Source organism: Pipistrellus kuhlii, unplaced genomic scaffold (genome assembly GCF_014108245.1).
Source record: "Pipistrellus kuhlii isolate mPipKuh1 unplaced genomic scaffold, mPipKuh1.p scaffold_m20_p_3, whole genome shotgun sequence".
Classification (NCBI taxonomy): Eukaryota; Metazoa; Chordata; class Mammalia; order Chiroptera; family Vespertilionidae; genus Pipistrellus; species Pipistrellus kuhlii.
This window is the reverse complement of record NW_023425529.1, coordinates 85,358,061-85,372,386: the sequence shown is the minus strand read 5'-3', so window position 1 is coordinate 85,372,386 and position 14,326 is coordinate 85,358,061. Positions and strand designations below refer to the sequence as shown.

The 14,326-nt window shown below is 39.4% G+C and overlaps 1 protein-coding gene across 1 annotated transcript in view; it reads right to left on the bottom strand.

The window, feature by feature from the left end:
* The window catches only part of ATP8A2 (ATPase phospholipid transporting 8A2), a 556,427-nt gene that overhangs the window by 380,106 nt on the left and 161,995 nt on the right, over positions 1-14,326 (bottom strand). Inside the window, exon 24 of the mRNA XM_045588453.1 lies at positions 12,302-12,366. Within this exon, the coding sequence (XP_045444409.1) occupies positions 12,302-12,366 (65 nt within the window). The remainder of the gene's footprint in view (positions 1-12,301; positions 12,367-14,326) is intronic.

Genomic DNA, 14,326 nt, shown 5'->3' with positions numbered 1-14,326 from the left:
TTCAAACTGTCTATCACTAAGCTTTAAGTAGTATACAGCAATTCACTAGAACTAGAGTTATCAACACTAGTATCAAAACCATGAGTGAAAAAGCAACCTGCACCAAGATACATAAAATATGATAACATTTACATAAAATGAAAAATAAAAAATCTATAATAATAAAGGTTAAATATGTAAACTGACCAAATGACCAAACAGCAGATGACCTTCCAGACGACAACGCTATGACACACAATGGTGGCAGGCAGACAAGGCGGGTACGATGTGATTGGTCAGAGGTCAGGGGCCCTGCCATCGCCTGGCAATCACCCCACAGAGGTATGCCCAGGCTACCCTCTGACCTGTAATCGATCGCAGAGCACCATGATGGATTGCCTCAAAGACGGAGGTCCAGGCCACTGGCTAGCAATGCTGTGGCAGGTGGGTGGGGCCAGCCAGCAATCGCCCAGCAGAGGGAGGCTCATGCCAGCCAAGCAATTACACCTCACGCCTATTGCCCACAGGGGGAGGGAACCGGTGGTGGGGGACAGGAAGTAGTGCTGCACAGATGGCAAGCAGTGGTAGTGGCAGGGATAGGGCCAGCTGTTGGCAGCCAGGGTAATAAAGCCCCAATAGGCCCTGATCCCCAGCCAGACCTAGGGATCCTACCCAAGGGGTCTCAGATTGTGAGAGGGCAAAGGCCAGGCTGAGGGACACCACCCCTCCTACTTCCGTGTATGAATTTCATGCACCGGGCCTCTAGTAAGTTTATATATAGCTTATGGATACATACAAATGGATGGCAAAAATATAAAACCATTCTGTGACAGATTTCTCTCAAGCAACCGGACAAAGAAGAATTAAGGTGCTTCAATTATCTGTAATGTTTTGTCTCTTATAAAAACATCTGGTAATCTCTCTTAATTCCTAACTGTGCTTCATCTATTGATTCTCTTGTATCTTCTATGTAGATAAAACTTGTAATTATCATATTATTAATAAAAGTTGTCTCTCTATTTTAATCCTTAATAACTTTCATCTTGCTTCTTTATCTTGTCACACTGGAGCTGGCACCATCAGTGTAATGGTAAAAAGGACAACAGGCAGGTAACTTGCCTGTCCCATCTTACTTCAAGAGGAAGGATTCCATTGCCTGACCGTGAAGAATGATGTATGGCCCAGGTTTCAGTAGGTGCACCATATCAGGTTAAGGAATTCCACTCCTAATCTAGGTTTAAAGGTTTGTTGCTATTGTTGGTTAGTTATAAATGAATGTGAAATTTCTGGATTTTTTTTCCTGCATTTAATTAGATAATTGTATGGAGGTGTTTTTGTTTTTGTTTTTCTTGTACCTATTAATGAGGTAAAGTATATTAATAAGAGATTTTTAAAAAAAAGAAAACATACACTTACAATCCTGGAATTAAACCCAACTATATCATGTGTGAATTTGTTTACATTAATAGATTTGGTTTGCCACATTTTAACAAGGAATTTTACCTCTCAGTTCTCAGCTGAGATCGACCTCTAACTTATCTTATCATTCTGCTCCTGTTGGTTTTGATTTGAAGGTTACATTAGTATCAAACTACATTGCATAGTATCATAACATATTTTTCTTATATTCTGAAAGATCTTGTATAAAATTGGATTATATAAAATTATTCCCTAAATGCTTGACAAAACTAAAACATCACAAGGTTCTAGTGTTCGTTTTTAAGAAAAATTATAAATAGTGGCACCACTTCTCTAATGATTGTAGGATTACACAGTAAGCTTTGGTTTTTACTTGCCAATGAGTTATTATTCTCCAACATGTTCTTAAATCAGCAAGTCCTGTCATCTTACTTTGAAAATATTAGGTCTAGTAATAATTAATGTCGTTTTGATACTATGCACCCAGAATCTCACCTGCTAACTAGGCTCTCTGCTCCTGCCCTGGCCCCCCTATAAGCAACTATATTCCCTTTTAAAGGGTAAATAAGATCATACCGCTCTTCTGCTCAGAATTCACCAATAACTACCAATTTCTATCGAAAAAAGCCAAGTCATAACAATGACCTACTAACTTATATTATAGTTAGAAAAAATACTAGATGACAAGGTATTCTTTTTCTGACCAAGCCAAGTTTCCCTGGAGTTCTAAAAATCAGAACTGGCCAAACCCTAGGAACAACAAATTATTACTTTAAAAAAACTATCCAAGTGGTGCAGACATTTGAGCTTGAAATTAGTATTTATCAAAGATGACTTGACAGGTATGATAAAAGCTAATATACCAGACTTGTAAACAACTAACAATCTTTTCAGACAGTGGACAATAGGCAACACAGTACTATGATTATTTGAAAATGAGAATTGAATGAGGTTGTTTTTTGGAGCTACATTTCAAATTATGATTCAAGGAAGAGAAACCCAAGCAGAGCATGTTATTATAACTGATGAGAGAAGGCAGAAATTGAAGCTAGAGATGCAAGGTAGTTGGAATTTGTAGAGAAGCATATTGGAGAAAAATCACACACAGAAAGAACTTGAATCTATAAGGGTCACTTTGCAACTTTGAACAAACACTAAGTTATGCATTTATAGGATAAGACACCATGACAAAAGAACAAATCTCAGGCCTGTAAGGTAAACATTCCAAGAGCTCATATTAAATCAGGGGATATTTAAGTTCCAAGCAGTTACAGTGGAAAAATTATATGAATATACAGAGGCTTAGGTGGCAATTCCAAAGAGTCTCATCTAGGTAAGAAAGCTAAAGTAGTTCTAGAGTGAAGGCTACTAGACCCACAAGTAACTTCCTGCCAAAATTCAATCCTCTTTAAAGGAAAATAACAGAATCTAGATACTTAACAACAAAACATTAACAATAATCAGAATACAATAAAAATTACTAGATACTAAAAGCAATACACAAAAAAACATAAAAATGTTACCTATAACCAAAAGAAATATTAGCAAGTCCTAGCAACTCTGTAAACCAGCAGTAGGACATCCTTCAAGGGGTTCCATATTGGAGAGAGTGCAGGCCAGGCTGAGAAACACCCCATCCCCCAGCAGATGAAAACAAACCCAGAAAGGATAGAGAAATGGGACTGTCAGAGAAGAAATTAAAAGATTTATCATAGCCGAACCCAGTTTGGCTCAGTGGTAGAGCGTCAGCCTGCGGACTGAAAGGTCCCAGGTTCGATTCTGGTCAAGGGCATGTACATTGGTTGCGGGCACATCCCCGGTAGGGGGTGTGCAAGAGGCAGCTGGTCGATGTTTCTCTCTCATCGACATTTCTAGCTCTCTATCTCTCTCTCTCTTCCTCTCTGTAAAAAATCAATATAATATATTTAAAATAAATAAATAAATAAATAAAAAAAGATTTATCATAAATATTTTGAAGTATCTGAAGGAAAACATGAATATAATAAAGAGAAATTGAAGAGCCAAATGGTTCTTATATTATAGTTAGAAAAAAAATTCAACAATTTTGACAACTGCAAATCCTATACACTAAAAACTATAAAATGTTGATAAGAGAAATTAAAGAAGACCTAAGTAAATAAGACATATAGCATGTCCATGGATTAGAAATATAAACACCATTATAATGTCAAACTGCCCCCGCATTTATCTATAGATTGAATGTAATCTCCATAAATATTCCATAGGCTTTTTGGAGAAATCAACAACCTGATTCTAAAATGTATATAGACATGCAAAGTTCCTAGAACAACCAAAACAATATTAGAAAGAAAAAAAAATAGTTGGAGGATTTCAACACTTGCTATAAAGCTACTATAATTAAGGCAATGTGTGATGGTGTATAAAGAAAGATATATACATGAATGGAATAAACCATAGGGTCTAGAAATATAGTCACATATATGTATAATCAATAAATTTATAACTAAAGTGCCAAGGTAATTCTATAGGGAACTCATAGTGATTTTCACAGATGGTGCTAGAAAAACTAGATTTTCATATGAGAAATAATCTGGACCTCATAACATGCACAAAATTGGATCATAGACTTAAATTTATAAGCTAAAAGCATAAAATCCTAGAAAAAAGAGAAATCTCAGAAAATCTTGGAGTAGGTACATATTTCTTAAAGTACCAAAGCGCTAATCATGTAAAAAGAAGAAAAAAAGAAAACTGGATCTCAAAAAAATTAAAATTTTCTGCTCTTCAAAGGATACTACTATTAGTTTTCTATTGCTATGTACACTAATAAAAAGAAACATGCAAATTTACCATACCTCTGCTATACCCACCAGCCAATCAGGAGTGCGTATGCAAATTAACTCAACCAAGATGGTGGCAGCCATGGAGTTGGAGGAAGCAGGAGGCTTGGGTTGCCCTGGTGATGGAGGAAGCCAAGTTTCCCACCCACCCTGGCCAGCCCTGGTCTCAGCTCAAGGCTATAAACTTTCAATTATAGAAGATAAATAAATCCCAGATACCTGCTTCCAGCCAGTCCTGGCCTCTGTTCAAGGAGGCACTGGAAAAAAAAAAAAAAAAAAAAAAAAAAAAAAAAGACGAAAAGAAAAAAAGGAGAGGCTGGGAGCTTGGGTTGCCAGGGGTGATCAGGCCAGGATGGGACAGCAGTTGTGGGTGATCAGGCTGGTGTGAGGCAGGGCCATTGGAGGTAAGCAGACCAGTAGAGGAGCCAGTTGGGGATGAGCAGGCCATCAGTGGGGGTCAGTTGGAGGTGATCAGGACAGTGGGGAGGGGGGGGAGTTTGAAGTGAGCAGGCCATGGGCGGGGGGGGAGGGGGAGGCAGTTGGGGGTGATCAGGCTGGCACAGGGGGGGCATTTGGGGGTGAGGCCAGTAGCAGAGGGAAGTTAGGAGCGAGCAGAGTGGTTAGGGGCAATTAGGCAGGCAGGAAGGCAGGTCAGCTGCTGGAGCCAGCAGTCCCAGATTGTGAGAGGGATGTCCAACTGCTGGTTTAGGCCCCATCTCTGTAAACCAGCAGTAGGACATCCTTCAAGGGGTCCCATATTGGAGAGAGTGCAGGCCAGGCTGAGAAACACCCCATCCCCCACACCTTTCATGCATGAATTTCATGCACCAGGCCACTAGTATAACATATTACCACAAATTTATCAGCTTATAACAATGCCACTAGTAGGTATCTAAGAGAAATAAAAACATGTCGACCCATAAACTGCACAAAAAAAGGTTCACGGAAGCTTTACTCATAATATCCTCAAGTTGGAAATCATTGAAATGTCCCTCAACAGATGAATGAATAAATAAATTGTGGTACAACCATACAATGTAATACTACTCAACAAGAAGGAATGAACTAATGATACATGCAGCAACACAGATGACTATCAAAATAACTATGTTGAATGAAAGAAGGCAGACAAAAATAGAATCTGTTGCTTGATTTCTTCACATGAAATTCTAAGACAAGCACACGTAACTCACCCTGATAGAAAGTAGATCTGTGATTGCTGAGGCATGAAGAGGGTTGACTACCAAGGGGAATGAGTGAACTATGGATGATAATGGAAATGCTCACATCATAAAGTTCAATGAATGTTATAGTCACAGACTCATCAGGTCTCTTCCCCTGAGAGCTAGAACAATGATTGAAAAGGAGTGGGCCCTTGAGAATGTGAATGGGGGCACCTGTATCAATTTGAATGGATCCAAATCCCATGACCCCCAAATCCCATTCCCTCTCCTTTGCCAACAAAAGTGGACCCCTGGATGTGAGGGCGATCTGGCTGCGACATGTCACCCCATTGATCGCCAGGGTTGATTCGGCTGATCTGGCTGGCTAGGCGGGTATCCCCCTCCTCCCTCTCCGATCCATGTGCGTTTCTCCCGAAGCTGCGCGCTCGGTCGAAGAGGACGACTTTCCCCCAAGAGGAGAGGACCGGTCTTCGGTCAAGGGTATACGAGTAGCTGTGCTCCCCTGCTAGAACCTCCAAACAAAAGTGGACCCTTCCCCCTCCCTCCCTCCCTCTCTCTCTCTCTCTCTCTCTTCTCTCCTCTCTCTCTCTCCTCCTCTCCTCTCTCTCTCTCTCTCTCTCTCTCTCTCTCTCTCTCTCACTGAGATAGCCCTACACCATACTGGAGACACGGCCTTTAGTGCCAGGTCCTGTTTTATTAGTAGGGTATGAAGCTAAACCCCCCCCCCCCATTCAATATTTAAAACTAACTTTTTCAGAGAGAGAAAAAGTCTGCAGAATCTGCTCCTCAGTCTTAGCGGAACCTCAGGCAGTGAAGCAGCTCTGCTGTCCTCGATGTGGAGCTGCCGCAGCTCCATAACTTCCAGTGTGGCTCCAGCTGTGCCATATCCAGCCAGCATATGAGAAGAGCCAAGAAACCAAGTCAGGAGGCCTACTTTTCAATGGGTAACGCAGAAACTTCCCACCTTGCTTCTACTCACATTCCACCAGTGAGATTAAATCTCACGGCCACATCCAGCCACAGAGAAGCTGGGAAACGTCGTCTCTGCCACAGATGTTCTTAATAAATTTTACAAGATTTTGTTTTTATTCCTAAGAAGCCTTTCCACCCATGATCACATACTTATTTCATAAAACATTTTGTGTTAAAGAGTTAATATTTTGCTTAGAACACATTTACCCTTACCAATGTATCTTTCTTTATATGACTCAGCAAAAATAGTAGTGTGAGTGTGTGTGAATGTGTGTGTGTGTGTGTGTGTGTGTGTGTGTGTGTATTCCAGCAATTTTCAACCTTTTTCATCTCATGGCACACATAAACTAATTACTAAAATCTTGTGGCACGCCAAAATATATATTATATTTTTTCTGATCTGACAAAAAAAAAGGTATAATTTGGATAGCTATTGTTGCATTGGTTGTTGTCTCTTTTTTTAATTATTATTTAATCTAAAGAAAAAGAGGTCAGTGCTCCTGAATAAATAGTCAGGTATTGCAAGTTTTAAAAATTCTTGTGGCACACCGGTTGACAATCAATAGTTATGCCCTAAATTAACACATTAAAAACAGCTATACTTCTACCTAAATATGTAACAAATCTCCTATATTTCATAATTTGCTCAACCAATCGTTTCTTAGAAAATTCTAGCAAGGTTTTCTATAGATCTCTTATTCATATACATTTTTATAATTTTTGGTGTTACCATGTTATTTTCTTTATATTATTACAGCAGGAAAACAAGTGCTCCCCAAATGGTTTGGCACTTTTTGTCTTTTACTAACAAATATCAAAAGACATTTATTATTCAACAGCTAACAGTAAGTTTTGTGAAACCTTAACAGTAGCTGACTTGAATTTTTATGTTTATAAATTGCTGATAAAACTGTTGATTTTTATTCTCATACTTGGGATTTTTAGTTTTTAAAGTCTCACCAATTGTGAGATGGTTTCATATTACCATATCTTATATTTGAAGATACCATTTATACCTAGGGAAGGAGTCATGATTAATGATAACAGCCTGTGGGTAATTCTGAAATTTGTTTAACCTGTCAGATCTGATCATTGTTTTAACTTAGGGGTGTCGAACTCAATCAGAGAAGGGGCCAAAATCTAAAATCCAGCCTAAATCGCAGGCCGAATGGTTTACTGAACAGTCATAAACTGTCATTGTGATGGAAACGCAGCAGAGTGCAGTGATGACAGTGCGGTGCGGGCCACATTGCAAGGCCTGGCGGGACGGATTTGGCCCGCGGGCCTTGTGTTTGACACATGTGTTTTAACTCATCAAGTAGCAGAAAGAAAGCTTGAATGAGCACACAGGTCAAGCAATGCCATATTGTTGTAGCTTCTGCTTATACTATTGTTGTTCTCAATTCCTTTAAAAAAAAAATAAAATAAAAAAAAAAAAAAGAATCCTTTTAAGCCAGCATCTTATGAGTCAGTTTAACCAAAATTAAATATAGTCTATAGATCCATTTAACCAGTGCACCTAAATGTCAATGTTTTACAATGAGCTAAACGCAGACAAAAGAGTGAGGGCCCCAGCCTTAACCCTTCTGACATGTGGAACTCCATGCTTTCCTCCTACCATTCCTCCCAGAGCATTTCTGGTCAGTTTGCCAGAAATAAGGACTAATGTGTCAACAGCAATCCACATGCTATTATCAATAAAGCTGCTTTTTGGGGACATTTTTTTACCTAAAAAAAGAAAATCACATTTTCTTCTAACATATAATTGCCCTCCTGAGATGTATATCACCACATATTGCCCATCCTTATTTCAAAGACTACTGATCTCACCTATATGCCAGAATGTAGACCTTATTTTGGCAACAGCTGAAAAACTCAAAACAGAGGATAAACCCTGATTATTTATAAGCACTTGGGAGACCTAGCCTGGACATACTTATTAGTCAAGTGAAGGTGACAAATGCCAGCTCTGGGTCTTGAGGTAGGCCACTTAATTCCCCTTACATGTATATGAGACATGAAGTAAGGGAAGCAAGGCCTGATGCTTCTAATTCTTGGGCCATTTCCTTTGTCTCAATTTTCCTTGCTTTATCATCAGAGCCCAGCAACATTAAAAACTCTGCTGGGAGTTCTGCCAGAATTTACTATATTCTAATTCCTTGTCTAGCACTTTGCTTTTCTTCCACACCTAGCAAGTGAAATTCTAATGAGAACAGGAATGCCTTTAACTAAGGTGACCAGATTTTAACACTGGTAAGGCGAGACACCATTGACCGCGGGGAGGGGAGGGGTTCTTGAGGATCTCTTGGGATTCCCTAGTTTGTTGTGCATTCTTTCCAAAAAACGGGACATTTTTAAAATGCTGCGGGACGCAGGACAAATTGTTAAAAAGCGGGACATCTGGTCATCTTACTTTAACCCAACTGAAGAATGAGAGGGAAGGCGTAGGAAAGAGGAGGTGTAAGCAGGAGAGGAAGACTCTGTTAAGAAACATGGAGAGCAAAAACAGTCCTTAGAAATTGCACCTCTGTTCAACAGATGCCTAGTACATTAAAGTCATTATACCAAAAGATGTTCAAAACTGGACAAGAAAAAAGCATTCTTAACAGGTTACAGGGAGTCAGGCACAGACATATAACCTTCTCTTTGGCTTCACCAATCACCCCTTAGCCGAGGTAAACCAAATGTCTCAATCTGTGCTGTAAGTTTTATACTGCTATGCTGACTTCAAGTCCATTTCTTGGATTCCAGAGAAGGGCCAGTATAAAAGAAAGATAAAGGCTTACTTCTGAGTCACTTCCATGAAAAAAAAAAATAAAAAAATTTAAGACTGTGGATGCTCAGAACTGGAAATCACCAGGAAACAAAGGGGCTCCCTGGGTGTGCACACACACTATGTGGACTCATCCAAGGGGTCTGGGCATTCCTCTGCACAGCACGCCACTCTCCTGCCTGCCCATGTGCTATTTTGGCTTCCTCAGTTTTGACTCCCTCCTAATGTCAGCTTGTACTTGCCCATCATGGCAACTTTAGGCATGGCCTCATCAGCCTGGCTTTTAAATCACAGTTCTAACTGGAAACTGGAAAATTATCTTAAGTTTGTTCATTCACTCAGTCAAACATTTACTGAGCACCTAATTTGTCCAAGGCACTATCTTGAAGGTAGAAATGCCCAGCTTAAAAACAAATCAGACTTTTGCTCCATGGACGTTACATTCTAAGGAATCAGAGGGAGACAGATAGAATAGAAAGTATTTCACTAGAACAAAAACACCCCAAACAACCTGATTTTAAAATGGGCAAAGGATTGACTATTTCTCCTAAGATGATATATGAATGCCCAATAATCACCTGAAAAGATACCCAACATCACTAATTAGTAGGGAAATGCAAATCAAAATCATTCATGCCCATGAGAATTGCTACCATTAAAAATAGAAAACGTTTTAATAAAAGAAAATAACGGTGTTGGTGATGTGGAGAAATTGAAACGTGTCTACTTAAGTGGGAATGTAAAATAAACAACAGTTGTAGAAAATCGTGTGGTAGTTCCTCAAAGAGTTAAACATAAAATCACCATATGATCCAGCAATTCTACTTCTGGGATAGTATAGCCAAAAAAAAATTGAAGGATCTCAAAAAGATATTTGTCGCCCATCTTCATAGCAACAATATTCATAATTGTCCAAAGGAAGAAGCAACCCAAGTGTCCATCAACAAATGATTGGATAAACAAAATGCAGTACATACATATTAAGCCTTTTATAAAAAAGCAAATTCTGATGCATTCTTCAACATGGATGGAGCTTGAGGACATTTTGCAGAGTGAAATAAGCCAGACACAAAAAGACAAATATTCTATGATTTCACTGATATGAAGTACTTTGAATAGTCAGATTCATAGAGACAGAAAGTACAATGATGGTTACCAGAAATTGGAGTTATTGTTTAAGGGGTACAGAGTTTCAGTTTTGCAAGATAAGAAAAGTTCTGTAGATTGATGGTGGTGATGGTATAAAATATGAACACATTTAATACCACTGAACACTACAGTTAAAAATGGTTATGAGGGAAATCTGGTTACCTTCTTATAATCTCACATTAAATAATGATATACTTGATATTATTATTTTATATTTTATCTATAGTAAATATACTATAGTATATTAATAATATATATTATTTCCAAAGATGAAAAGTTCTATAGAGAAAATAAAGGCAAGTGGGATAGGGAGTGCTGAAGAGAAGGGAACTCTCAGATAGAGGAAAGGTTCCTCACAAGCCCAGAGCATGTGGGAGTTAGAGTCCAGGACCTGAGGGATGACGTGAGAGTCCTGGGCTCCTGGCTGGCAGAGGCACAAAGGATAAGAGGCACACTGAGATAAGTCCCCGAGCTCTCAGCCACAGGGGTGCTACCGTGGCAACGGTGCCTTGGAAGCACACAGACTCTCCCCCATCGTGCCTTTGGAGTCCTGAACAGGCAGGCAACGCCTTGGCCTTCGCAGTAGGACCCATAGCCTCACCGATTTGTAAGAACAGAAATCTCTGTATTGTACCCTTCACTTAAAATGGTAACTAATCCTGACATCTGCTCCCAGTGTTGCCATTTAAATATTCTGACTGGAATTGTGGCTGTGGGTGCCTGCTGGTAGCATGCCCTTGTTAAAAGTCCTAACAAATAAATCTCATTTTTTTTTAGCTCATATCTTCATATCAAACCACTTCCCAAATCACTGGTTACCCTCAAATCAGCTCCTACCCCTGGACTCAGCAGTGGCTTTAGGCCATGATGGGATGGGCACAAGTGAAAAATGCTCAGAGAACCATGCCATCCAATTCTGTATGAGCTGGTGGCACTGGATGTCAGGGCATTAATTGCATATGTATCCTATTACTTTATAAATTTCAACAACTCCTGACACTCAAATATTGTTTTTATTTTCACGTTTTTTTTAATCAGAAAGAAAATTCCACAAGTCTCCTTAGTAACCAACACTGGAGGTAACCATCACACTTAACATCCTATATAATAAAAGGCTAATATGCAAATAGACCAAATGGCGGAACAACCAAAATAACCCAACAACCAGTTGTTATGATGTGTACTGACAACCAGGGGACATGCACAGAACATGGCGGATGTCAGCTGTGGCAGGACGGTGGAGCAGGTGAGCGGGGTGGCCAGACCAAGTTGGGGCACTGGCAGCTGTCATCGGGGTGAGCACCTGGAGGTTACTGAAAATTCTTTGCCTCCCACATACTGCAGTCCCGCCGGGCATTTGCACTTGCTGCCAGCGCTTCCCTCTCACACCTGCTGCTGGCACTGGAGCCACCTCTCTCACCCACTGCCAGCGCCCAGTGCTGGCCCCAATCACTGGCACTGTCAGCAGTTGGGAGCAGCTGTGGCGGGAGTGGGCTGCCATCAGACAGGGCAGCCCAGTTTGATTCCAGGTCAGGGTCCATGGAGGGAAGGGCCGGGCAGGGAAGCAGAGGGTGGGCCAAGACCTGCCCCTGTGCCTACCGCAACCTCATGGTAGGATCCATAGCCTCACCAATTTGTAAGTACAGAAATCTCTGTGTCATACCCCTCTACTTAAAATGGTAACTAATCCTGTCATCTACTCCTTTCAAGGTGCATGAATTCATGCACTGGGCCCCTAGTAAATAATAACAGGAAGTTAAACCAGATTAAAACTATCCCATTTTAAATAAAAAATTCTGAGTAAGATATTAAGTATTATCATGTAGCAATGTTCTAAGCTTACTATTTTGATGTTTTAAAGATATGACTTTATAACATTCATTTGTAAAAACAGAAACACAGTTTTGCAATAGTTTAGTAAAAAAATAAACCTAATAATCAGTCATAGTAGAAACAAAGTTTAATACAGTTACATCAAATGCAACATTTACAAAACTACTTACATCCAAAGAATCCTCCTTCAGTTGGATGAGGGCCATATTCTGGGATACCAACCGGCAGGAATATCCTAAATAAAAGAAAGGACATCACATGTGAATTTATCATTCCTTCCAAGAACTAAAAGTTTTTCAATGGTTTTCTGAATTCAGGCTCCCTTCATATATCTTTCTTATCACCACTTTAAAGTTATCCGTTCATACAGAAGAACTGGGCAAAAGTAAGGGGTAGAAAAGTAAGTTTAAATTGATTTTGATTCTTGCAGGCAGTTTGAACAGAAATGATTGGGAAGGTCTTCAAAACTAATGACTAAAATAAATACTTGTCAATTTTCTGCAGGTTTGTCTTTAGCCTTGTATAACATTAGGATAAGCCTTGGGCTATCTAACATAATAGCAAACACATTAGGGAGACAAAAAAAATATAACGGTGCCCCTTTATCAACATAAACTTGCCTATCATCATATCGAGATCCCTCATCTGCTTTTTGAAAAGGAGGTAATTCTCATAACATATTTCAAAGATATACTATTCTACATTGAGAAAGTCACTTTTCCTATCAAATAGTTAAAGCAATCTCCATTTCAAGAATTAAACCTGGGTTTTAAAAAGAAGTTTGTTTTGGAACAAAAGTCTTCTGATATTAATTTTTTTCAACAATTTCTATCACCTTTTTATATAAAGTTATCTGTATAAATTATGCAAGAGAGGCTTTCCCACTTTCCCCCCACAGAAGGTGCACATATTTCCTATGAGGCTCTTTCCTCCTCAGGCTTTGCAGTCCAATCCGGACGCTGGAGAAACTGCCACACCGCACACCCAGCGAGAGCCTCTGCAGACTCCTCCCCTTCCAACCCACACACTCTGGGAGCAGGCGGCTCCAGCCAAGCCCAGGATCGGAACCCTAGCCCTTCTTTGCAACCACCCTCCACCCTCTCAGTGCTCCCTGACAGAGAGCTGGCATCAACAGGTGATTTTCACCAATCCTCCTCTCATTTTATCTCGTTGAGAAAGGACAAGAAAAGATGCCTTCCGCTTAGAAAACTGGCCTCACAACCACCTCTTTCTCAGTACCTTAAGCTAATGAAGCAATGACTTACAGAAAATGAAACAAATCATCAGCACACAGAATTTCAACCTTGCAGCAAGTACATATGTGATAATCTCAAGAAAGGGCCTTGCCCAGTTGGTGTGGCTCTGTGGTTGAGCATCGATGTATGAACCAGGAGGTCACAGTTTGACTCCAGGTCAGGGCAAAAGGCATACAATTTAGTTCAAGACAGGCAAGAATTAAGAACAAGAAAAAAACTTGTTGTTGTTTTGTTTGTTTGTTTGTTTGTTTGTCTTGGATAAATATTTGGATAAATATTTTTATTTGTTTATTTGGGAATATACAAAGTATATCCTTCACTGTCATTTAAGAGGGATATTTTCTAAATCACCTCAGAAGACAAATTTTAAAGCACAAAATTATGCCTTTTAACCCAACTGTTATTTTTTTTAAATCAATGCCATAAAAATATAGCCCAGGCTGTTAACAATAGTTATCTCAAGGAAATGAGGTTATTTCGCTTATTAAAACCACCACATATTATTTTAAAAATTGAAACAAACTGAATAGTTTAAAATCTTAATACCACATAGGCTAATACCTGCTAAACCTCTAAAACAAAACAAACAAAAAAGGAAGAAAACATGAAACAACTTTCTATGCATTTTCAAACTCATTCATGTCTATATTTTAACAATAGTGATGAGTAAAAATGAGAACTTCCCAGCATGCAAGTAAAATTTCTGCATGGTAGGACTAAAATAATTGAACTCTTTGTTTCCTGTTAAAATTTTACAAATGTATTCCTCCTCCCTATAAAGTCTTAGATTAGGTCCAGAAGGGAGGTCTATATTTTATTTTCATACACAAAAGGGGATATTGCAACCTTAATCACTTCCCTCTATGTTAGGCTTACTCCTTCTTTATCCCCAGAGACTTCCAGAAACTTTATGCACTATGGACTGTTACAAATTTAGTA